Source organism: Vulpes lagopus, chromosome 7 (genome assembly GCF_018345385.1).
Source record: "Vulpes lagopus strain Blue_001 chromosome 7, ASM1834538v1, whole genome shotgun sequence".
In the NCBI taxonomy this organism is placed as follows: domain Eukaryota; kingdom Metazoa; phylum Chordata; class Mammalia; order Carnivora; family Canidae; genus Vulpes; species Vulpes lagopus.
In genome coordinates this window covers 66,199,825-66,225,811 of record NC_054830.1, presented here as the reverse complement: position 1 = coordinate 66,225,811, position 25,987 = coordinate 66,199,825, and the positions used below count along the sequence as shown (strand labels likewise).

The following is a 25,987-nucleotide window of genomic DNA, read 5'->3' as shown; positions in this document are numbered from 1 at the left end:
GTCATCCTGGGAAGGTAGAGATTGGGTGGACACAATTGTGCTGGGAAATTGCTCTTATAGAGTCCATGGGAGGCAAGTGTCTATTGCCCAGATTTATTCGCTCAAGTGGAAAATAGAGACCATCATACGGGTTGATTTCTGGCTCCTTTCTGTGCACTGCACCCATCAACCTTAGACAATAAGATCACTTTTTAAAAGTTATTTATGTGAGTAATCTCTATACCCAATGTAGGGCTCGAACTCATGACTGTGAGATCAACAGTCACATGTTCTTCTGACCAAGCCAGCCAGTCACCCTAAATACATCATTTTTTGTACCCACAAACACCACGCAAGAAAGACTCAACCAAGCCTTGTAAAGTGGATGAGTTAATGAAACTCACTCTTTGGAGTTTGGCCACATTTTGCCTAATCCTCCCCCACACCTCTAGAGAAAAAAAATCTAAAATATCTCAGGGGTGCCTGGCTGGCTCATTTGATAGAGCATGTGACTCTTGATCTCGGGGTTGTGAGTCCAAGCCCTACAGTGGGTGTAGAGATTACTTAAAGATAAAAAATCTTTTAAAAAGAAATAGCCCTCTCCTTCCACAGAGCTGTACAAAGGCCTTGCTTAACTGTACTTCTTGACAAAATGATGCTTACAGTCAAAATGGCTGCCACACATCTACTCTCAAGAGAAGAAGAAAGGGAAAGGAGAGGCAATGGTCCCAGTTGTACCCTTTATCAGCAAAGTAAAAGATTTCCCAGAGAGTCCCATAGGAGACCTCATTTCAGCCTGATTAACTAGAACTGTTTGCTCTGTCCACCCGGAGCAACAAAGCAGGTTGGGAACCTGAGTGCTTTGCCTCTCTAGAGTCTCATGCAGAGAAGAAGGATCTAGATAAGTATAGGAAGGGTTAAGCTGAAATTCTCCCATAAATAGCTGCACAATTTGGAAAAACAAAAGCACTGAAGAGGAAACTAGCTCTATTCTCTACTGATATATATTATAAAGCTACAGGAATATCATCAGGGATATACTCAAGGGAGAGAGAAAGAATTAGCCCAGAAACAGATCATGATTTTTTTAATTAAAAAGTTTGCTAACCCTTGGGCTAGATGAATGAAGTACCTTTGCTGCTTAGAGAACTGCGACTCCGAATGAGCCGTGGCTCTTGTTGGAGGGAAGTTAATCCAAGAAGATGGGAGATCACCATCCACTGCCCTGATAGGCCAGACCCCCTCCTCCCTTAGAAGCCGGCAAAGCATGAGCAGAGGATGCCCGCCCTAGCATCTAGGTGATGCCACAGGGGCACTTTGAAGATCCTCAGGGCTATGACTTCTATCTCTCCTGAAACGAGGTTGAATTTTCCAAGAAAACTGAATGGGGACTAGGAACTGTGGGGACCTCACAGAGACTATAGAGGGAAGGAGGAAGAACAGAGCGTTCTTTAAGGAAAGGAGGACTCTGTGTGGAAGACCTTCTTTGTGGAGGTGGTAAGGACTTGCCCCTTATGTTATATAAGAGGAATGAGTCAGCTGAAGAAAGTCTCAGTTCGTCCTCTGTGACAGCAAATCTACTCTTTATTAATAGATCTGTGATTACCCCCTTATGAGCCAGCATGTGTTTGGTCTGTAGGAAAATCATGAGCAGAAAGTTCTCAAGAAGGAGAGAGCAACCATTGTTATGCTACTTTGTTGAGTGCTGGCAGAAATGATCCTGAAAGTTCATCAGTCCTCTTTCATGGATGATGATGATGATGATGAAAAATTAATACAGTATCTGGCATTTCATGAGCATTTAGTATATGCCAGAAGTAGGGATTGTATGATTTAATCCTCAAAACCACCCTTTGGAGCTCTGCTGTTGCCATCCCCCTACCTTTTATCTTTCGGATGAGGGAATTAAATATAAGTTAATCATCCAAGGCCAGCCAGCCAGCAAGTGGGTAGAGAGACCCCAGAGCTCAAGCCTCTAAACCTTACTTGACCCACCTCCCTTGGCAGAGCCCTTGATCTACCAGCCCAACTGCCAGTAGAGAGAACCCCCCCCCACACACACTAAAAGCAGGAGAGAAGGTCCTTCCTGGAATGAGAGAGCCTGAGGCTAAATAGCCTAATTTCCTGACTCCTTTCAGCTCCTGGTTAATAAGAAACACCTGCATTGTATAAACATGAGGACACCCCTACATACCAGATGCACCCAGAATTGCAGCACTTCGAGTGCTCTGTCGAGAACAGGAGGAATCGGGTGTTTTCTGAATTCCTCATTTTCAGTAAGAAAAGCCAATCTCAGTGAATAATGGTTATCTCCTAATTGCATTAATTTGTGTTACTCTATCTTCCACATTTATTGGATATTTCATTGCCTCTTCTATGAATTGCCTCGTTGTGTCCTTTCCCATCTAAAATTTGACTTGGTTCTTTTCTATCAATCTGTAGGCGCTCTTTATATATGGGGACATTAAATCTCTATCACGTGTATTACTAGTATTTTTCCCAATCTGCCATGAGTCTTTTGACTTTGACCTCATAAAAAAAAATTTTAATGTAGCCAACCATATCTATGTTTTCCTTTATAAATTCTGAGTATTCTGATTTGCTTAAGAATGCTCCCTTCTTCTGGTTTACGCTATATTCTCCTAAATTTGCTTTTTATCACATGTAAAACTAATCCAAGATACACTTTTTATATGTGATACATGAGGAATATGTCCACCCTCTTTCCTCATGATGCACAGCCAGACCACTAACGAAATAGATGGATTCTCTTTTTGCTTAATTTGATGTCCAGCTTTGTCCTATATTTACTATCCACACGCTCTCAAGTTTATTTCTGGACTCAAGTACGTTTCTCTGATCCATGTATAGATTTTTGTGTCAAGTTCAGTATTTTCATCACCATTGCTTCTTAGAATTTTAAAAAGTGTTAAGTAGGGGCACCTGGATGGCTCAGTCAGTTGAGCTTCTGACTCTTGATTTTGGCTGAGGTCATGATCACAGGGTCAAGCTCTGTCCAGCTCCGAGCTCAGCACAATCTGCTTGAGATTCTCTCTCTCTCCTCCTGCCCCTCCTCCTGCTCAAGTTATCTCTCTCTCTCTCAAAATAAATTTTAAAAAAATAAAAATTAAAGCTAAGATGTGTTAAGACACTATAAATCAAGCAAAATGAAGAATGAGAAGCTACTGGATTTGGATTTGAGTCCCCAAACCTTGATCACCTTTCTGAGTGCAGTTCCATGCTAGGTTTACTGATGTTTGGAAAAGAGTGGAAAGTATAGGTTGTGCTCTTGAAGAATTCAGCAGTGAGAGGATGCGAGAAAGTGGTATGGTGGATTGAAAAAGAAGCAAGGAAAAGGGAAATGTTTTAAAGCCCAGGGAAGATTTGCACGTTTGTGACCAGAATGAAAGTGCCACTGAAGGGGATACACATCTACCAAAGAGTTATAATCATCCATAAACTTCTTCCCCAAGAACTAAAATACCTTGATACCTTGATTATCATAAAACAGTGTGAATTAGTTTCAGGCTCTGTATAATATGTATTGCCACGAAGGCTTCCTGGACTCTCAATCCAACATTAAGTGTTATATTTAAAAACAGGTGAAAAAAAACAGATGGAGGAGATTAAGCGGGACAAACTTCCTGTTACAAGAAGTAATGGGGAAAAAAAAAGAAGTAATGGGGGTGAAAAGTACAGCATGGGGAATACAATCCAACAATATTGTAGTAATTTTGTATGGTGACAGGTGGTAGCTACACTTAGTGTGGTATTTAGTAATGCATATAAATGTCAAATCACTATGCTGCACCCTGAAACTAATGTAATATTTCATGTCAACTACACTTCAATAATAAATAGATAGATAAATAGATAATAAATATCAGCTATATCCTCCCTATTGGTGAAAACAGATGAAGTTCATTTTTTCCTCTGTAAAATACAATTCTGAGACAGATGCTAGGGGAGGAGGCCAATGGAAGGCACTGGATTCTGAGGCATCACAGGGACTCTGCTTCCTCATAACTAAAGTAGCAGCAGTGGTTTTTACCTGGTTTTTCTTCTGCTCCAAACAAGGAAATAGCTAAAGCTGTGCTCCTACACCCGAGGGCAAAATTCTCCAAACACAGCTGCGCAGTAGAATTAGCTGAGGAGCTTTAAAATAAAGTCAATGCCCAAGTGGCACCCTAGGCCAATTAAATCCATCATGTGAGACCTGAGCATGAGTATTTTATTTTAAAGATTTATTTATTTATCTGAGAGAGAGGGAGCATGCAGGAGTGGTGGGAGGGTACAGAGGGAGAAGGAGAAGCAGGCTCCCTGCTGAGCAGGGAGCCCAACATGGGGCTCTATCCCAGGACCCCAGGGTCTCCTGGGATCATGACCTGAGCTAAAGGCAGATGCTTAACTAATTGAGCCCCCCAGGAGCTCCTGAGCATAAGTATTTTTTAAAGCTTCCCAGATGATTTCAATGTATAGCAAAGATTGTGACCCACTGATCTGAAGTTTCTGAATCGGCCGACAAGGCAATGCTGTTTTCTGAAACCAGTACATGTGAGACTTGGCAGGGTCCAGTGTGAAAAAATAGTAGAGACAGACAACGAACACTCCCTCGTGTGACAGGGCACACCGCTTTACTCAGGCTGTCCTTCAAGGAGAATGCTGGTGATACCCTGAATTGGGGTGCTTTCCAGGGTATTTCTAACATAGGCAAGACTCAGAAAGGCACAACAGTATTTGCATATTGGGGTGCTTTGGTCAGTGTGCGGGGGTGGGGAAGGTTAAAATATCACAGGAAATGAAAGAGAAGCTACTCCTGAGATGAAGTTGAATGTGAGAATTTAATTCCTAAGAGCAAGAAAAGAGTCGTTCACTGAGTTTTCTAGGAGGTAAACTCATTTCTTTGTCAACTCTCCAGCCGGCTGGCATGCTGTTTAAACCGATGGCCCAGAGGAATTTAAAAATTACCTGTACTATAAATTGTTCTGACATACAAGCACCTAGAACAAACACATATTCACACCCACCCTAAGATCAGAGCAAAACTAAAAATATATTAACTGGGAAACAAAAGGAATTGTATTGAAATTTAGAAAGTAGAACACACTAGAGTGTCACCCTGACATCTGAGAAGCAAAAAGAAGTATTTGCTAGTGTTTGATTTTTATTCCCAGGGGTCGTCTGTTTGTGGTCTCTTAACTGGGGAACAGGAAGTTGAGTTTATCATCCAGAAATTCCTCTCAGCATGAGACAAATGTCTGCACTTATGTAACTTTATATTCAAAAAAATTTCCAAGCTCAAGTTGAGAGTACAGAGCCCTGGTGAGAACCCCAGCTCTGGATCCTAGGTGACCTTGGATAATGACTTTAACCACATTAAGTCTCAGTTTTGTCATCTTTAAAATAGGGATCATGATGATGATGATGAGACAGTTGGACACCTACAGCATAAGCTGTTTACAAAGAGCTTAGCTCCATGCCCAGCACGGGGTAAGCATTTGATAGGTCTTGATCATTCTAGTCATATTCTATTTAAAAACTAAAAGACTGAGAAGTGTCCCTGTCTGTCATTATCTGAAATGTAAAGATCACATAGAAATAGCTGAAATGTTCTGGCCTTAATAAGGGACACATGGTTTCATTTAGAGATGCACTATTCTGAATCTGAATTCTTGATTCTGGTCCCTCAGCTGGGACCACTCTCCCTTCTGAAGTAGTCCTCCTGTCTCTTAGCTACCCCAGTGCCCTCTCCAAGTGAGAAACTAAAAATACACTGAGTAAACATAGTACAAACTATCGGCTTATTTTTAAGTTTTCTAGATTCCCTTGGAAATCTAACCATCTCCCATTGGCACATCAACTCACTCTGAGGAACGCAGCCAGATAGAATGCCATCTGGAAGTAATCAAGAATTCCATGATCTACCACCAGTCTCTAGCTCATGACCTCAGGGCAGTACTGAGGTCACAAGTGAAGGAAATTCCATAGGTTCCCACCAGTGTGAGTTCTGGAGGCATGGACAAACTTCTGGAAGCATAAGAAAACACTCCCCCACAAGCACATTGGCCCACCACTGATTGCTAAGGTATGTGGTGTTGCAAGAGAGACTGCCCTGTCAAACACTCCATTTCTTCATTGTTTCCTATCACATTGGGGCAATGTCTGGAGGCGAAGCCTACTTCACAATCACAGAGAACCCTGAATAATCCTGTATGACATAACTGGAAGCTAGACGGAAAGAGATTCCTATGTGATCTAAAATGTTCTAGGTTAGAGAAAGAAGAAATTCTTGTCAGTTAACAAATACCAATATACTCCTGTTCTAAACAGATAATGCACAAGAGAAAACTAGAGATATCAGAACTGATTTTTAAAGTATTCTAGGGGCACCTGGGTAATGCAGTCGGTTGAGTGCTCAGATTGTGATCTTGGGGTTGTGGGATCAAGACCCACATTGGGCTCTATGCTCAGTGCAGAGTCTGGTTTGGATTCTCTCTCCTCCTTCTGCCCTTCCTGCTTGTGCTCCCCCCCCCTCTCTAAAATAGATGAATAAGTCTTTCTAAAAATTAAAAAACTAAAAAGTTCTAAATAAAGTACTAGTAAATAAAATCTAGGAGTAGACTTAAATAGCAATGTACCATGAGTATGAGTGTGTATTCCAATAATGCAAAAATAGCTAAATATTAGGAAATCTACACCAATATTGACCAAAGGGGGAAAAAATATATGATCCTAAGGTAGATATTAACATAACATTTAGTATCCACCCCTGATCATTGCTCTTTGTGAAATGGGATTCAGTGAATGATTTCCTTAATATCAAGACATATCTTAAACCAAGAGCCGATATCATCCTTGGTGATAATGTCTATGACATTACTTTTATGTGATAGATATTGCAATTAGACAAGAGAATAAAATAAGAGTTTTAAATATTAGAATGAAGAAGACAGAATTATCATTATTTGCAGATAATACAAAGATTCAGCAGAAAATTATTGAAAAATAAAAGCAAAAGAGAGTCCAAAAAGTTTTCATGATATCTTGATATTCAAAAATCACAAATCTTATAGTGTATTAAAATATAATCCCAAATCAATCATTTATAAAAATATAAAAACATAAAACTACACAAATAAACTTGAATTATATGAAGAAGCAGAAAATGACCAAGAAATATAAAATAATAGGTGACTAAGTGAAAAGGCATACCCTGGAATAATATTCAGTATGGTTGTAAAAATACAAATTCTTCCAAAATAATCTAGAAAATCATCTTATTTCTGGTCAAAATCCCAGCATGCTACTTGTGGGAGAGAGCATTTTAAAAAGTATCCCAACTGCATAATAAAATGGTGATATTTCAAAACCATGATTGGCAAAAGATAATCACATCAATAATTGTGCTATTATAACTATGATGAATAGTAGGAGAGACAAATACAGGTTTGGTATGAAGTGTTTTAAGTAAAATGTGGGTTCTTGTTTCATTCATTACTCAAAGTAAATTCCAAATACAACAAACATTGTAAAGTAAAAACTAAAATTGTATATATAAAACCTAGAACAAAGACTGCACAAGTATTTCTGTAATCTTGGGTGGAAGATATTTCTAAATACATCCTAAAAACCAGCAATCACAAGATTGATAAACTTGACTGTGACAACGAAAAGTTTCCAATGGCAAAAACAAACAATAGCCTAAAAATAAAGCTGAAAGACAAAGAACAAATGTGGGGAAATGTGTGTAATATGAATGACAGACAACCTGCTGCTACCCTAATATAAAGAGCTGGGCAGTTAAGAATAAATCACTCCTCCTTCCAAATAAAACAAAGAACCAATAGTTTCTTCAAAAGAAAGAAAACGAATGTGGTGACTCAAAAACACACACAGACCCCTATGTTTATGGCAGGATTATTTACACTAGTCAAGCTATGGAAGCTGCTCAAGTGTCCGTTCCCAGATGACTGGATAAAGAAGATGTGGTGTAGACACACAGTGAAATATTACTGCCATAAAAAGAAGAATGAAATCTTGCCATCTGCAACGATATACCTGGAACTAGTGAGTATTGCACTAAGTGAAATAAGAGAAAAACAAATACGATGTGGGGTTTAAGAAACAAAATGAATGAACAAAGCAAACAAAGTATAGGTTCTGCAGCTGATAAAATTTTTTCTCCTGTCTCTACTGACCTCTGAAGAAGGGAGGAAATACAACCAATGGCAGTTCTTACCACTCACTCCTATCACACACCTCCCAAACGCCCATCACACACATACACACACACACCACATATGCACACACACCACATATGCACACATGCAACATACACACCATGCACACATGCAACACACATATGTAACACACACGCACGCACACCTTGGGCAGTTCATTGAGGAATCACACCTGTGCCCCTGTAGTGTGTTCCTGCTTAGTGTACTGTTCAGCTCTTTCTAAGCTTTTTGTTCTTTCTGAATCCAGAATACTGCCTATGAATGTGCTTGTGGAGGAGACACGTTCAGCCTCCCCTCCGAAGTGGAATCACTGCACAGAGAAGCATCGCTGCCCATTTCCTGGTTCAAGTCATGGGAAGGACTTTCTTCCCTTTGCACCGTTTTTGTGAAACAAAGCCCGAGTGTGCAATGAGCTGATTCCACCAGTAGGTTGTCTGTCTTCGGTTTTGATGGTACTAGGAAACCCCTCACCTTCCCCAGTTGTGTCAGTCTTCAGGGGTGATTTAGCAAGAGGTTCTAATTGTGAGTGACTGCATTAGAGGCCACCATGGACCATAAACTGGCACATAATGACTTGTCTACTCACAGCAACAAAAATCCCACAGAACACGGTCCGTGGGTCAGCAGACACTGTGGAAGCCAGCACGGACTCCAGGGCGGTGGCTGCTCCAACATATTGCCAGTCTCTCCTCGGGGATTGCCATCAGAGCCTGCAGCACATTCTTCTGGTCTTCTGAGCCCACAAGTGAAATCCTTTGTGCATTGCATTCGGTTTTTGGAAATAGGCAAAAGCCACTTGCCACACTCTCCAATTTATAAAAGAATGTGCAGCTGGTTAAGTTCTAACAATCTGTATCATATGCATACGGAACGTTTCCATCATAGATAGAGGCACACAGAGACAGAGAAACCCGTAAGGTAGCAAGACTAGTTGATGCTCTGCTGTAGGTCAGTAACACATTCTGAAGGCAATTAATTCCCGAAGGGGATTTCTAAGGCCTTCTTTAAACACTAGTAGCATCACAAGTAAATAATCTGATTTGTTTTGGGGGAAAACCATGAATATCTGGTTTGTTTTGTGGGGGAAGAGCCACGTTAGAGACTTAGCTAGATAATTTATCTAGCTGATATTCTCTGCTTTCTAAATGTTATTTTGAAAGGCTTGATAAGCAGCTCTTCCCCTTCCTACACGTACCTCCCTGCATCCTCCAGCACCAGCCAATCCAGCGCACCACCACTTCCTTCATTTTTTCTTTCCTAAGGTCTCCCTTACATTGGACCTTCCCCTCTGGCTCCTCCACTGTGATGTGTAACATCTCTCTTGCTGAAATGTCATGCCCCCATTTATTTATTCACGTGCCCCCATTACTGGAGGTTCCCCCTGACAAAACCCTCCGAGTCCTTCAAGGTCCAGCCCCAAATCCACCTGAGTATAGACTTGCTGGCCTCCTGCTTTGCTCCCTGCCGTTCTGCTTGTCACTCTGAACCACTGTGTAGTGGAGGGTTTCCATCGGGTGGCACTCAGTCAGGTATCTGCTGGGTGTTGTGAAACGAAGATTGGACCGATTTCTTAACCACAAGGAAGGTTCAGGGTCAAAATGAAAGGGGGGAAGAAACCACATCACTTTCAGTTGGGCTAACATCCATTTTGCACAGAATGAATAATCAATTAACAACAGATGGGACTGAATTTTGCACTCCCAGTCTCATGCCTTTGCATCTGTATGGGGAAGCTTCCCAGGCACACTCCATATGAGGGACACCCATCAAGTCCTCTTTCGGGTTTAAGAAAGTTGAGTTATATGATCAATTGGAAGCCATCAATTAGAGAAGACTAGTAGCAGGTAAGAAAATAATAGTAGTATTAGGGGCACCTCGGTGACTCAGTGATTGAGTGTCTGCCTTCAGCTCAGGTCGTGATGCCGGGGTCCTGGGACTGAGTCCCTCATTGGGTTCCCTGCAGGGAGCATGCTTCTCCCTCTGCCTGTGTCTCTGTGTCTCTCATGAATAAATAAATAAAATCTTTAAAAAATAATAATAATATCAGGGAATATACAAATTGAAGATACACACTGTGTGAGCCAGGATAGAAACCACACCTCACCTTTAGATAGTGAAAAGCTCGGTCAGCCGTCTGATGTTCACCTGGCTTCCTATTCCAGTGTTCTCAGGTTCTTCATTGGTGGCTCTGTTTTTGGAAGTGCGAGAAAAACTAAAATACATGTATGACCTCCAGAGAAAAACATCAGCAGGCTTATGAACCATCTGATCATTTTTCCCCTTGTAGGAGGAGCTTGCAGGTTTTCTTACTGATGATTAAGACCTTCACATAGTAGGCCTCTTAAGTCGTTTGTTAGCCATGTTTAATGCACACAAGTTTTGCCCACATGGTTAGACATTTATTTCCCCCCCTTCCCTAATAACCCATCACTCCCCAGTAATTTGAAACAGCCACCACAGCTTTATACTTAGCAGGGAGGAGATCGCCAGTATGCATGCCTCCAAATGCCACACGGGCTGTAAAGGTGGGCTTGAGGGTGGACCCAGAGCACTCCAAGCCAACTGGACAATGACATTCAGGAAGCTAAAAACCAACCAACCAACCAACCAACCAACCAAAAACCTATGGTGACTCAGCAAGTTTATTCCTGGGAATAAAAAAAAAAAAATTTATCATAATCTCCACACTTTGGTCTTAGAGTATGTGGCCTTACTATTTGGAGCATTCCCAAAATACAGGCTTAGACTAACTTAAGCTATGATTTCTTTCACTGTGCACCAAACCCCATCCCTTTGTGTAATGGTTTTTAAAAAAGTTTAAAAAGTTTCTTTTCACAATAAGCATTCCCTGTAAGTCTTATAAAAATAGATATAAATGACTCCAGGGACCTATCACCACTCCCTTAGAATGTCGGGCAAGGAGCCTCCTCAGGATTAGCTGGGAATTCACCGAGATCAGGGAATTTTGGAGCTTCTCTGGTGAAACGCTTGGAAGGGGCAGAGCTGGTCACCCTCTCCTTCTGACTCAAGTCTCAGGCTCTCATCTCACTCGCTAAGCTTCTGCTCAAGACGAGTTCTTGTCCCTGCTGTTCGTTTCAAACAACTTTCTTTACTTCGGGTTTATTCCCATGCAGCATGGTGCTTGACCAAGCAAGTGATTATGCAAAGCAGAAGCCCTACAGGAAAAAACAAACAAAAAAGTCCGTTTGGAAACGTTATCAGAGGTTCCTAAAATGCAGGCTCACTCGCAGTGGAGACAAGAGGTACTATGAGCCCTGTGTTCTTGGGAAACCAGTCAAGTCCCAGGGATTAAGGGCGATGGCCGGGGTGACCAAGCTGATGCCAGCTGCACGGGGAACGAGGGGCCAGCTGGCGCCCCACGATGGGGGATCTGGTCAACCTTAGAGAGCCAAGCCAGCGGTACGGTGCATACAGACCTGCTGCATACAGGCCGCTGCATACAGACCGCTGCATACAGACCGGTACATACAGACCGGTACATACAGACCGCTGCACACAGACTGCTGCATACGGCCGCACTCCAGGCCAAGCCCCGAGGCTGTTCAGCTGTGGGCGGCCTTCAGGAAGGCAGACTGCTTCCTGCCCTCCAAAAGTGGGGCTCAGTCCTCTCTCTCTGTGATAGGCCTTGTCCTTTCTGGGCTCGGCTCTCATGGGGACCGTCCCACCCACCCGTCTCTCCACTGTGGGCTCCAGCTCCGCGGCCCACCCCAGGCGCCTCAAGGAGTGCCCCCGGGAGCTGCAGGGGTGAGCAGCAGCAGCCTGCAGGCGGAGGGTGAGGGAGCCCCAGAAATGGGGCTGCAGAAATGCGGGGGGATGGAGGCAAGTGGCTGTTACCGCCAGAGGCGGACACGCAGTCTCAGGACATCAACGTTGGCAGGTCCTTTACCTCCGCCGAGGTCCTGCAGTCCCCATGTGATCCAGCAAATGGTTTCTTTCTTTCTTTCTTTCTTTCTTTCTTTCTTTCTTTCTTTCTTTCTTTCTTTCTTTCTTTCTTTCTTCTTTCTTTCTCTTTCTCTTTCTTTTTCTTTCTTTCCTTTTCTTTTTCTTTCTTTCTTCTTTCTTTCTTTCTTTCTTTCTTTCTTTCTTTCTTTCTTTCTTTCTTTCTTCTTTTCTCTTTTTTAAAGATTTTATTTATTTATTCCTAAGAGACACAGAGACACAGGCAGAGGGAGAAGCAGGCTCCCCGTGGGGAACCTGATGCAGGACTCGATCCCAGGACCCCGGGGTCACGCCCTGAGCTAAAGGCAAACGCTCCACCGCTGCACCTCCAGGTGCCAGCAAACTGCTGCAGATGCACCAAACTCAGACGCCTAGGCAGCCCAGATGGCGACATATTAACCTTCCAAGAGCAATCCAGCGAGGACGTGGATGAAGGCAGGTCCCAGGCGGCCACACGGACAGAGCCCGGCCTCGGCCCTGGGCCACGCTGGAGGGGTGCCCCCCCCCCCCCCGCGACACGCAGTTTTCATGGTTCGGGGCTCGCAACCGCCCGGCCACTGCCCCTTCCCAGGCTGTGTAACAACCACCCTGGCCCGACGCTGCCCTCCTAAACCAGAAGGCGCCCGGTGGCGAGCCTCCCGGCATCCCTGACCGCCACCCACACGCCAGAGCCCCTGCCCATGGAGGGCCCTGGATGCCCCGGTGCTCATCTCTGCAAGACCCCAAGCCACAGTTATTCCCCTCCCCCGCCCTGCAAGGATGCTAAGTTCCCTTGGCTCCTAGAACCTGGGACTCTTTCAGGTTCTTGGGTCCACTCTTCCCTGGGAGGCACTTTGAACACAGGGAGTCACGGCTGGTGGCTAATAGCTGTCACTGCTTTCCCCTCGGCCCCAGCCACTCTGGGCCGCACACTCCTACTGCCAAGTCCTTGGCCAGGGGAAGGGCTGGGCGCTGGGGATCACCCTTGTGCCCTCCAGCTCTGCTCCCTAGAGCTCTCACCACCCTCTGGAAGGCTTGGGTCTGGTCAGTGTTGCCTTACCTTGCCTGCCCACCAAGACTCAGGATGGCCACTTCCAGGGACTATAGGAGAGGCCTAACGCTCGGGCCACACACTACCTCTCTCAAGTTTGGCAGAAATAGACTTTTTCAGGCCAAGCTCACAAACCCTGAATCCTGCTAACCCAAAGGCTAGGAGATGCGACACCTGCCCATGGGCCCAGAGAAATGGTGCCCTTTCCCTCTGCCAGAGCTCTGTGCTTCACTCAAGTGAGTGCATTCAGGCACAGGTGAGAGCAGCCGTATAGACCCAGCTGCTTTCTTCCCCTGGGCCATTGGTCCTTTCTACTACTGGCAGCCTTGGCACCTCCACCTAGAGAAAACAGAATTGTGCCCCAAGGTTTTGCCATAAAGCCAAATAGCCTCATCAGAAGGTCCCAGGAAATACTGTGGTGAAGTTTAAAGTTCATAATTGATCTTTTTTGTTAGCAACTAGCGGTTCGCAGAATTCCAAGATGGCAGGTAATCCCTGCCCCCTAGTGTTCACAGCCTCTACAATCTTCCCCTCCTCTACCCCCACCTCCTCCACCCCATGGGACTTCTTTCTAAACGGTAGAACACAGCAAAGGTGAAAGGATTTTGCAGATGTAATTAAGGTTCCCAATTAGTTGATTTTCAGTTGATTTTCAGTTGTCCTGGGTTGGCCTCCCTTAGATGAAAGCCCTTTAAAAGAGAGACTGTGCCCTCCCTGCAGTCATAGATGCTCCTTGCTGGCTTGACGAATTAGGCAGTGTGTCCAGGAAGCCCACAAGGTAGACAAATGCAGTTGGCCTGGAGGAACTGTAGCTGGCATCCAGGACCTGAGCCACCAGCCAGCAAAGTGTTGGGACCCCCTGCCATACAACCCCAAGGAAATGAACACTGCCAACAATCTAAATAAGCACAGAAGAGAAATCCTCCTTAGTCGAAACTCCAGATGAAAATGCACCCTAGCCAATAGCTCCACTGTGGACTTGGGATACCCTGAGCAGAGAATCCAACTAAACTAACCCCAGATCCTGACCCATAGAAACCGGGGGGCGGGAGGGCAGCCCGGGTGGCTCAGTGGTTTAGAGCCACCTTTGGCTCAGGGCGTGATCCTGGAGACCCGGGATCGAGTCCCACGTCGGGCTCCCTGCATGGAGCCTGCTTCTCCCTCTGCCTGTGTCTCTGTCTCTGTTTCTCATGAATAAATAAATAAAATCTTTTTTAAAAAAAGAAAGAAACAAGGAGGGAATAAATGTGGACTGTTTTAAGCCACTACGTTTGTGGTCATTTGTTACAGAGAAAATAGAAAACTCATACATGGCTAAAGGCGTATGTGGTCTTTGTTATACTTCTCTCACAAATAGTTCACCATCTAGTTCCTAGTTGTCTCCCACAATCACGCGATCAAAGAGTCACAAAAAAAACTTGTAAGAAAAAATCACTGCATCCCTACTGTGTAACAAGGAAAAATACACTCAGTAATAAGAAGCTTTGTGAAATTTCCAGGAGGCCAAAAATATCAAATTTAGTTAACAGCTTGCAACAGAATGAAGTAGGAAAAAATATTTTTTAAAAAAATAATACTCTGGTGGGGCACCTGGGTGACTCAGTTGGTTAAGCCCAACTCTTGGTTTTGCCTCCAGTCATGATCTGAGGATCGTGAGCTCAAGCCCCACATTGGGCTCCGTGGTCAGTAGGAGTCTGATTGAGGTTCTCTCCCTCTCTCTTTGCCCCTCCCCCTCAACATTCTCTCTAAAATAAATAAATCAATCTTTAAAAAATTAAATAATACTTTGGCAACAACAACACTTTGGTAAACTATTTGGGTAAAGGTATCCACCTTTTCTATGCTTACAGCATAGATGAGCCAAAAAAAAAAAAAAAAAAGACACAGGTAAATTGTTCTGTATTTCAGGAATTTAGGAAGTTCAATAAAGAGTGAAGATGGGAAAGGAAGAGAACTCTGAAGAACAGGGATAACTAATATCCACTTGTAATTGTCTGCATATCTGAAATATAATACTCTCTGTTGTGGAAAGAATAAGGGTTTCCAAAGATGTCCACATACCAGAAGCTGTGACTATGGTACCTTCCACAGCAAAAGAAACATTATAGATGCAATTAAGAATCTTGAGGTAGGGAGGGGTGCCTGGGTGGCTCAGTCGATTAAACATCATCTGCCTTTGGCTCAGGTCATGATCCCGGGGTCCTGGGATCAAACCCTGCATCAGGCTCCCTCTCCTTCTGTGGCTTCCCCTACTTGTACTAGCTGTTTCTCTCTTTCTCTGTCAAATAAAATAAGTAAAAATTAAAAAAAAAATCTTGAGGTCAGGAGATAGTCCTGGATTTTCCAGGCAGGCCCAATATAATCACAAGGATCTTTATATGTGAAAGAATGGATGGGTAGACAGAGTCAGAACGTGATGGGAAGATGCCACCGGCTTTTAAGATGACAGAGAGGCCACATCTAAGGAATGTAGGCAGCTTCTAGGAGCTGGAAAAGGCAAAGAAATGTATTCTCTCAAGAGCTTCCAGAAGCATCACAGTTCTGCCAATATGTTGACGTTAGCCCAGAGAGACTCATGACAGACTTGTGACTCCCAGAACTGTAAAATAATAAATGTGTGTGGCTGTAAGCCACCAAGTTTGTGGAGGTTGGTTATAACATCAACTGGAAAGTGATACACTCTCTATTCACATTATCTAAACGCCCAAATTCCTTACCGAGACTTTGAGTGGGAATCATGGAAAGGAGCCAAGTTCTACAGGTGGGTGAGTGGGGGTGGAACAGGGACCCCATACAGGAGAGTGAGATGATCCATCCACCGAACCAGTTCAGAGGAAGCAGAAACTAGGATTCTAGTTTCTAGGCCCTAGGGTCCCAGGAATATAACCCATGTGCTGTTCCTCCCTCACAGAATTTGCAGAAATTGTAAAAGACAGCACTGGATGCTCTACCAATTTTGGAATAAGGAGCTAAATTAATCCTACCCAAACTCTAAGTGTCTTGGATTAGGCTGAGAAGGAAGCCAGGCCGTACCCATCAGGTTTTGCCTTGACACGTGTAACAGGATATTAAAGAGAACACTTTTTCTTATGAAACTTTATTTTTATGCCTTTGAATACACTCACAGGTTTAAAATAAAAAAATGAGAAGCTGAACATCCGAAAGACTCACCTTCACCATGTCCACCCCCACCCCATTCTCCCTTGCTCTATTTGTAACCATTTGCATTAATTCATTATTATTCCAGTGTTTCTTCACGTAAAATTGAATATGTATTTTCATTCCCCCTCTTTCTTACACAAAATATAGAATATCATCTACCCAAAACAACACATCTTAGGATCTCTCCACATCGGTGCCCAGAGCACTTCCTCATTCCTTTTTCATGGCTGCATGGTATTCCGCGGTTACATAGAAGTTATCATAGTTCATTTAGTTTCCTCCTGAGGGGCATTTGGGTCGTTTCTCAGCTTTTGTGACTATAAAACTATGCCACGGTGGATAACCCTGTACCTGGGTCATTTTGAACACATGCAGGTGAACCCACGGGAACAGGACAGCTGGGGTTGTAGCCCAAGGGCACCCAGGCAAAGGCAATGTAAGTATCGTCAGGTTCTCTTCCTTTCCACAGAGATTGTACTATTCTGTGCCCTCACTAGCAGGCTTGGGTGCCCACTTCCCCCCAGCCTCATAAGAGAGTGTGTTGTTAAACCTCTGGATTTCCCTCAAATTGACAGGTGAGAAATGATACCTTACTAATTTGCATTTTTCTTAAAAGTGAGGTTGAGCATCTTTTTTTCAATGTGGAAGAGCCATTTGCATTTCTTTCTCTATGAGCTACATTTTCATATCCCTTGACCCCAAACCGTTCTGTTTTGACCAAAGTTCCAAACACCTGAAAATAGTAGGTTGCAAGGACTTCCATCTTCTAAAAATGAGGTTTTTCCAATAGTCTTGTGGCCCTTAGCCCCATATCCAGGATATAAAGTGGGAAAGGTCAAAAGAAAGAAATTCTTTGGAGAAAGCCATTGGTGCGCTGAGCATTTTCTATCCCCCACCACAGTGGCAGGGAGTGAGGGGGCTTTCCTAGGGGCAAGCGTGGAAAGAGAAGCTTCAAGGGAACCCCACACTCAGAGAATCTGACTTGCGTACTAAAGCTTTGGGAAGACTGGCCTGGCAGTTGATTCCAAGGAGAAGAAACTCAAGAGTCCAGAAGCTGAGGCTGTTGGGCCAGACAGCAGGACAAGAGTGGGAGCCATGCTGGAAGCAAGCTACGTTTTCACTGGCGGGAGGAGAGGGTCAAATGAGTAAGAAAGAGAGTCTGTGGCTGGAGCTAGCTGTGAGGCCAGGCAGTCCTCCATTTGGCATGGCAAGGATCTGTGAGTTTCCACAAGTCCAGTAGAGACCTTGGAAAGTAATTATGTTGGAGGAACCACCTTGATGTGACTTTTCCCAAAAAAGGACAGATATCCAGGGCAAGAGGACTCCAGTAATGCCAGCAGTGGGAGGCACTTTCAGGGGTAGGAGCTGGGGTCGTGACTCAAGAGTCCAGGAGAATAAAATATAAAATACCTAGACATGGGGTTCCTGGGTGGCTCAGTGGTTGAGCATCCCCCTTCAGCTCAGGTCGTGACCCCACGGCTCCCACGGGGAGCCTGCTTCTCCCTCTGCCTATGTCTCTGCCTCTCTCTGTGTCTCTCGTGAATAAATAAATAAAATCTAAAAAAATACCTAGACATAATAAAAATAAGCATATGCTACCTTGTAAGTTGAAAACTAGAATATTCTGAGAGGGACATACACAAAAAAATGAAATGGAGATGCATACTGTATTGCGGGATGGGAGCACTCTTTGTTTAACAGATCCTCCACCCTCACCCCAAAATATTAAGATCTGAGGGGGAGACTGATCAAATAATTCTTTAGCTTATGTACAATAAATAAGTATCCATGAATAAGTATATAATAAAAGCTGAGAATAATCAAAATTAACAGAAAGAGTGGTAACTTACTTTTACTTGTTAGGAAAAACCCTATTTTAAAGTTAAAGCAGGTGGTATTGGCACAGAAATAGATCAGTAGAACAAAGGAGAATGTTCAGAAATAGACTTTGGTATATGATTCAGTATATAATTCAAATCACAGGGGGGGTAAGTCAATGAATATTAATAGGAAAACTGGCTAACCGATTTAGCAACTTACAAAAAAAAAATTCCCTGAACCCCACACCTTATACTAAAATAAATTTCAGATGGATTAAAGATTCGAATGTTTTTTTAAATTGCTGAATTATGTTACCTTGAGATTGGAAGGTCCCTCTAAGCATGGCACCAAAGGCAAAATATATACGGAAAAGATGGATAAATTTGACTATATAAAGTTTTTCTGTGGCAATGTATGAACACAAACAAGGTCAAAAGGGAAATGATAAACTGGAAAATTTGTTTACAAAATATACCACAGCTAGGAAAAAAAAATTACTATGAAACAAAGAGCTTTTCATATTTGTAAAAGACAAGCCAAGTACTGAGAAAAAAGGCAGTTTGCCAAGACAGAATTACAAATGGTCAATCCACGTGCAAAAATAGAGATATGCAGATAAAACACTGAATCCTCATTTTTCACCCATCAGATTAGTCAAGATGAAACACGGCAACAGTGCCCAGCAGTGCTGAGGCTTTCCGCTGGGGAGAGTGTAAACTGGTGTAAACCTCCTGTTGAGGTTCCTCTGACGATAGGTAGTAAACACAAAATGTATATCATTTTCAATTTCACTCCTAGGAATTTAGTCTAAATGACAATTACATACAATTACACACATTACATAAGGATAGCAAACATCTGGAAATATTCTAAATGTGCAATGCCCAGAAGAGTACTGGTTAAAAAAAATCTATGGCACAAACTTGTAATTTAGTCACTACTGACATAAAAAAAAAAAAAAATGTGCCCAGGAAGGAAAGAAACAATCATTTACAAAATGACATGTGTAGTTTGACCCCCTTTTGGTAACCCTGAGTGGTGCCCAAAAAGTATGGGTATGGATACAGGTGCATGCAAACGCATCACCAAAATGATTCATTCATTCTCTTCCTCTCTCTCCGACAATGAGCACACTGTTTTTTTAATTGACTTGCTTCAATGAATCACCCGCCCACGAACCTGGGTACAGAAAAAGCCACACCCCCTCTCCTTTCCCAAATCCTGCACTTCAGTTCAGCGACAATGGTCGTGGTAGGCAAAAGGCCCCTAGAACACTATTTGATTGACTACTGCTACTAATACTGGTTTTCTCCTAGATGAAAAGAATGGAAAAATAGAAGGCTTAGAAAATCCGAATGTGGGACATCTGGGTGGCTCAGCAGTTGAGCGTCTGCCTTTGGCTCAGGGCATGATCCTGGGATCCGGGATCGAGTCCTGCATCAGGCTCCCTGCATGGAGCCTGCTTCTCCCTCCCTCTGCCTGTGTCTCTGCCTCTCTCTCTGTATCTCTCATGGATAAATAAATAAATATTTAAAAAGAAAAAAAGAAAATCCGAATGTGAGGTCAGCAATAAAAAGGGGGCTCTGAGGATTCTTTTTTACTTCCTTTAAAATCAATTTAAACATTAACTTGATCCCAAGCTAATGTGGAACTGCAGGATAGTCACTTTTGCTCTGGTCTTGGTTAAGTGCCCGGCTACAATTTCAGGTCTTGAGTCAGAGACCGACTACTACCTATTTCCCCTAATTAACCTCTGTCTGTTTGGTGGTTTGTGTCTCCTTCTAAAAGTGATGGGGGTGGGGTGAGTGGGGAGATACCTTATAGTGAAAAGATAGATATAAAAAGGCCTGTGCTATAGTAGCTAAGTTATAGTTAGTAGTTAAGGTTAAAATATATATAATATATATATATTTGGTTAAAATATATATAAAATATATATATATATATATATATATATATATATATATATATATATATATATATATTTGGAAATGCAAAGACCTGACTCTCCCCAAAACCAAAAGAGCTGTTGTCCAAAGGTTAGCTCAAGGCCTGTCCAATTCCAGGAATGGACTAGACTGCAGCGAGAAGGCTCAGCCCCACAGTTCAGGTCACACAGCTGTCTGAACCCATTTCTCCATTCTAAAGCGGAAAAAAATGGTAACCCCTGACCTTCCCTACCATACACAAGTATTTTGAGGATGGAATGGAAGAATGTATATAAACAAAAACTCCAGTGGAGATAAATCAAAACTACAGGAGTGCGCGTGGGCACACACACACACACACACACACACACACACACACTCCAGCCACAGAACAGTCTGCTCCATAGCTGGGCAAGCCCAATTTTGATTCCTTATCTAGAAGGGGACTCACAACTGGGTCGCAGTGCTCACCTCTACACACTGTCTCCAAGACAGTTAATAAGAGAAAGATCCTTCCTCCATCCCCAGCCTGGACCCAGATTTCTTTAGTGACACTCAGACCCAACTCTGAGTCGACCTGACCGGTCCTTGGACAGCCAGACCCTGCGTCCCCCCGGAAGGCCCACTACCGGCCTCCTGAGATGCCCTCCCCACCTTAACCAGAGTCTGCTTGGGACACAAAGAACAGTATGGTGGCAAAGCTACTAGGGGAACTTAGAGAACTTCTAGCTGCCCTCATGCTTATCAGAAAATGATGAGAGCCGCAGGCAGATGGTACATCCTTTCCGCCAATGCTCAGCGCCTGCTTCCGTTAATACTCCGAGCAACTCTGGCCTATTGTCTGGAACATTTAGAGGCAGGGAAAAAGTCCATGGGTGTTTTTTGGTTATTTTATTCTTCTTTCATAAACTGTTTTACACTTCTGCACTGTACCCAGAAGTACATTTTACGTAATATTTTACTTAATATTTAGTCAGTTGTTTTAACCAGAAACTTCTGATACTAAGCAAGTGGGATTTCTTCCTTTGAGTGACAATTTTTGCCGGGCTCCCCTGTGGACCACAGTCACTTCTTTGGCAGCTCGGTCTGGAGCTGGAAATTAAGGGGGCTGCAGAAACATCTTGTGTTTACAGAACCAGGAAAATAAGAATAATAATGGGAGTTCAGATTCTCTCTTTGCATAGAGGAGGCTTTCGGGGAAATCCTTGCTCATCAGGGACCCTTACCCTACACTAACCACGGTAATTTGTAATGATGCCAAATGTCATTCAAAGTCTGTGAAACAGTTTGAATAGTTGCACGTAAAAATTAGAAGTGGAAAACTATTTGTATTAGTCTTTCGACAGCTCTTCTCTGTCAGCCACCTCAGATGAGAGCCCGAAAGGTTCTAAATGCTGATCCTAGGTTGTAGTCCAAGGTAGTACTTCAGAGGACAAAGGACAATTATTCCTAATACTGCTTAGTGCTGACAGGACCAGGGCCGGCAGCTGTCACTGACACCCAAGTGGCAGGACATCACTTCCCTCTCTCTCACTCTTCCCAGTTGAGGGGATAGACTTTGAGCCTGGTCTCCCAGGGCAAGGCAGCCTCATAGTTCCCACCAGTTTCCATAATTCCTCTTCTTTCCATATCTGCCCAGATCACTCGGATGTGACACCCAGGAATTTAGGGGAGAGAGGACACACCAGCCCAACCCGTCAGGAACATCACCCCTTTCCCTTGGGACCGCAACCCTACATAATTCCAGAGCCACGTTCACATATACTGGGCCCCAAGGCTGTAAAATATAACTGTGCCCCATTCTCCTCCCCCGTGCTTTTCATTCTCCAGGCCTAGAAAAAGAGGGAAGGGAGGAGAATACCATTGTCACTTAGGAAAGCCACATGCCTCTGCTCCATTCGTTTTTTACTGGGCCTTGGAGTTATGCCATCAGTTAGGGAAGAAAGGTAAAGAACACTGACTGAGGCTTTAAAAATCAAATCTAATTCACTCCATCTGTAAATTGAGCAAGTTGACAGTGGCCCCAGGGCTCCTTACATCTAACATGTCATGGTTCCTGAAAAAGTAACAGTCATTGTTACTGCGGTTGTAGGTAAAGGGGGAGATCAGGTCACTCACATTCTTCCCCCTTCCCTGTGAACACACAGACTCTGGCCTTGGGCTTGACGGTGTTTCAATCCACCGTAACATGAACATCCCATCTAAAGGGAAGACACGGGGCGTTTTTAAGAGAGGGTTATAAAAAAAAGTTAGCCAAGACTGCTATAAACGGTGGTGTGGAAGAGAGAAACCACCTAAATTAACAGAATATTTTTATTGGAATGAAAACTTACGGCTTTTGAATACCTGTCAGACCAAAGGATCCGTATCAAAGCCATGCTGCCTAACAGGCATTGCAGGGAACTTACCGGAGTGGCCAGCTTAGCATACTGTCTGTTAGGATGTCAATTAATTGTAGGAAAGGGGTTGCTTCTAAAACGTTGGGCAAGGTGCCTACGTCAATGATCTCTATCCTTTTTCAATGACCTCCTTTATAAAGGCAAATTCTAGCTCAAACTTAAGTCCATCTCATTGCTCATCGTAAAAGGATGGATTCCAAATTAGCTCAGAGATGCTGTAAAGGAAGTTGCAGAGACTCTCTTGCACTCAAAAGTCCACAAGAGCAGACAATCAGGACCCACTCAGAGGAAGACAAAGCTCCCGCCCATATGATCCGTAGCCTGGGGTCAATGTTATGTTGTGTCTCAAGGGTCCCAAGTTCACAGACACAGAACTGCTTGTGTAGCAGGCAGAGAAGATGTCAGCGATTCCAGAGTTTCCTCCTCTTGAGAGGGGTGGTTCCACAGGGATAGTCAGCATCTTGAATCCAGAACTGGAGCCAGGCTAGGAATGGAAAAAGTTGCAGACCCACGCACACCTGGATGGAAGCCACGTGGGGCCTCTGTGTAGGCGGGCACCTGAGAAGCTGTCATAACATCTGCCCCAGCAGCAGCGCATCCTGCTCATGTAGCGCCCGTCTGTGATCTAGACGTGGGGGAGGAAAAGAGATCATTGACACACTTTGGTTTTGCCTTGGTGCCTCTGTACGTGCAGCTCACGTACCTTCATGGGAAACAGCATGGGCCATCAGAGCACCTATTACTGATCCTGCTTGTTTTCTGCACCCCCCGCCCCCCCGCCCTGAGGTGTAGAACTGCCCAGGCCTTTCACCTGCTGAGGGCTGGGCCCAGGACCACCTCCCCTCACCTCCCCCTTGACCCTCCTCAATCCCAGCTGTTCTTCAGGACTCTAACCCCTTCCTTCCACCGTTCCACTCATTTCTCAAAAATGTCAGTCTCACATACCACACGGCTGAGAAGGAGAGGAATGCGAGAATAATCACAACAGCCATGGATCCCAGCCCGACGCCCACCATCTGCTGCAGCAAGAATGACGAGTCTGCGGGACAAAACCACACACTGAGCCCACGGCACCAATCACAGCACACGTGCACCTGTGCTCACTCCATTTTAACCCAAGGCTTGGCCCCATTTCACAAACCATCCCAAGAATGCCCAGAGTGCCTCTGTGTCCTCCGAGTCGGCCCTGAGGGTGCAGGGCGTAAGGAAAGCACAGTCCCAGGTATTTCTGAAAAGGAAATGGAAAACCAGGCCACACTCAAGTTACAAGGGATAAAATAGCTCATCTTGTTGTGCATGTAAGTACAGCAGACTGTGCTGCTTGTACTGGTCCTCTCCCAGTTAACTGCTCCTCAAAGTGTTTATGGGAAGCTTTCTTTTGCATTGAGGAAGAACTCCTGACAACATTTGGATTTTTGCTCTGAAAATGATTAGGGAGCGCCAGTGGTCAAACACAGCAAACAGATCCTCTCTGACGGATAGGATATGTCATTTTCCCGACACACCAACAAGGAGGGGACCTCCCTACTCCGCTTGGCAGGTTGCCATGAGGATGAAGTAAGAAAACTGATGGAGAAGCTCTCTAAAATACACGTGTTCTAATTTGGGGTGTATCATAGGCCAACCCCAGGGAGATCCTTTGTTATAAACCAAAAAACACCCACACTTGAGTTGCTATAAACCAAAAAATAGCCAAGTGACTGAATCAGAGCATCATGTTCTCTACCAAAGGTCTCGTTTTAATTTGCAATCAACTTATTTAGCACTTACAATATGCCAAACTCTGTTCTCGTGACTTCTCCTAGCCACCTAGTGAGTACTATAAGAATAGAACCAGGTATTACAATCATAGTGCCCAGCGTAATAACAATACACTGAGTGCTGCTATTATTCCCATTTTACATATGAGGGACCGAGGCATGGAGTGGTTCAGCAACTTATCCAAGGTCACAAGCTGAGAACCAAGAGAGTCAGGATCCAAACCCATGTTGTCTGGTTCCAGCATCTTTGCTTTTAACCACAACACCATGCTTTCCCAGGGCAGATCTGAGCCCAGTTCTGTCTCCAGCAGAGCAGGTCATCAGAAGTTAGGGGGGCAGGCCCTGCCCTTTCCTGCATAGGCCAATGATGATGGAGCTCGGACCGTAGCTGTTCAAGCTCCTCTTTAAAAGAACAAAAGTCTGTGTGCAGTGGTGCCATCAGACCCTGCAAAGACCGTGGGGGCTGATGCTGCACATATAGAATTAAAAACAAAAACAAAATACCGCCAAGCCATGGAAGAATGGTAAGGAAGTGCAACAAAGTCCAAATTTTGCCAGATGATTTGTTGTGATAGTCACTGTCGGAATATCAAATCATTTCATTTTTCGGTGCCCTCCTTTTACTGATGCCCCAGGCACACGTTAGTCTGCCCTCTGGGCCATCCAGTACTGCCTGGGAAGAGCTGAAACAGTAAATGAGCAAAGATCTGTTAGGTAAGGAGGAGGGGCTTGAGAGAAAAAATAGTAGCCCCTGGGCTTGAGAGCCTTGAAACACAGTTGACTCTCATCCCTGGCTGCCGAGGCACATCTGAGAAGGGGGCTGGCAGGGGAGCCTGCTGCTACCTAAGTCTTTCATCACCCAATCTGCACTAACACAGTAGCCACTAGCCACAGTGTGGCTGTTAAATCTAAATCAGTTCCAGTTAGGGCGCCTGGGTGGCTCAGTGGTTGCGTGTCTGTCTTCAGCTCAGGGTGTGATCCTGGGGTCCTGGCATCAAGTCCCACATCGGGCTCCCTGTGAGGAGCCTGCTTCTCCCTCTGCCTGTGTCTCTGTGTGTCTCTCATGAATAAATAAATAAAATCTTTTTTAAAAAAATTAAAAATAAATCAGTTCCAATTAAATTAAAAATTCAGTTTCTCAATCATACCAGTTCAAGTGCTCGATTTCAAGTCCACATTTCAAATGCCCAGTAGCCACATGTGGCTTGTTGCTACCATTCTGGACAACACAGCTTTAAAATCTTTCCATCGTTGCAGAAAGTTGTATTGATTGGCACTGCTCCATCTCCACGACGGGGGTAGGAGCAGTTTGGTTCTATTCTCCAACAGGGTAGCTGGCACCAGCAAAAGCAGCCATGGAACACAGTTCTTGCTAAAAACCTCTGCAAAACCCATTACCTCAGAAAGTGTTGTCAAGAGACTTTCTAGAAAAAACATGGCTTGTATTGTTTGGCTACCTTTAGTAACCAGAAGAAAGAAGCCACACTACAAGATGGAAGGAGCAGCTGTGGGTAAACTAGAAATTAGCAGAGAAAAAAATTAGAGGAGTGACTTAAATTACCGCATATTAAAACAGTGTAGAATCAGCATAGGGATGAATACATGGGAACAAAATAGCATAGGAACAAACCCATGTATATCAAATAACTTCCAAGCTTAAATATTGAAGTCAGGTGGTCCAAGTCTGTATTTGAACACCCTGACTGTG

At 44.0% G+C, this 25,987-nt stretch overlaps 1 protein-coding gene across 1 annotated transcript in view; it reads right to left on the bottom strand.

Moving 5' to 3' along the window:
- Positions 1 to 22,380: 22,380 nt before the first annotated feature.
- SUSD1 (sushi domain containing 1) overlaps positions 22,381 to 25,987 on the bottom strand; it is a 129,031-nt gene continuing 125,424 nt past the window's right edge. Inside the window, exons 16-17 of the mRNA XM_041762146.1 lie at positions 23,465 to 23,558; positions 22,381 to 23,144 (exon numbers count right to left, since the gene is read on the bottom strand). Of these exons, the coding sequence (XP_041618080.1) occupies position 23,144; positions 23,465 to 23,558 (95 nt within the window). The 3' untranslated portion in view covers positions 22,381 to 23,143. The remainder of the gene's footprint in view (positions 23,145 to 23,464; positions 23,559 to 25,987) is intronic.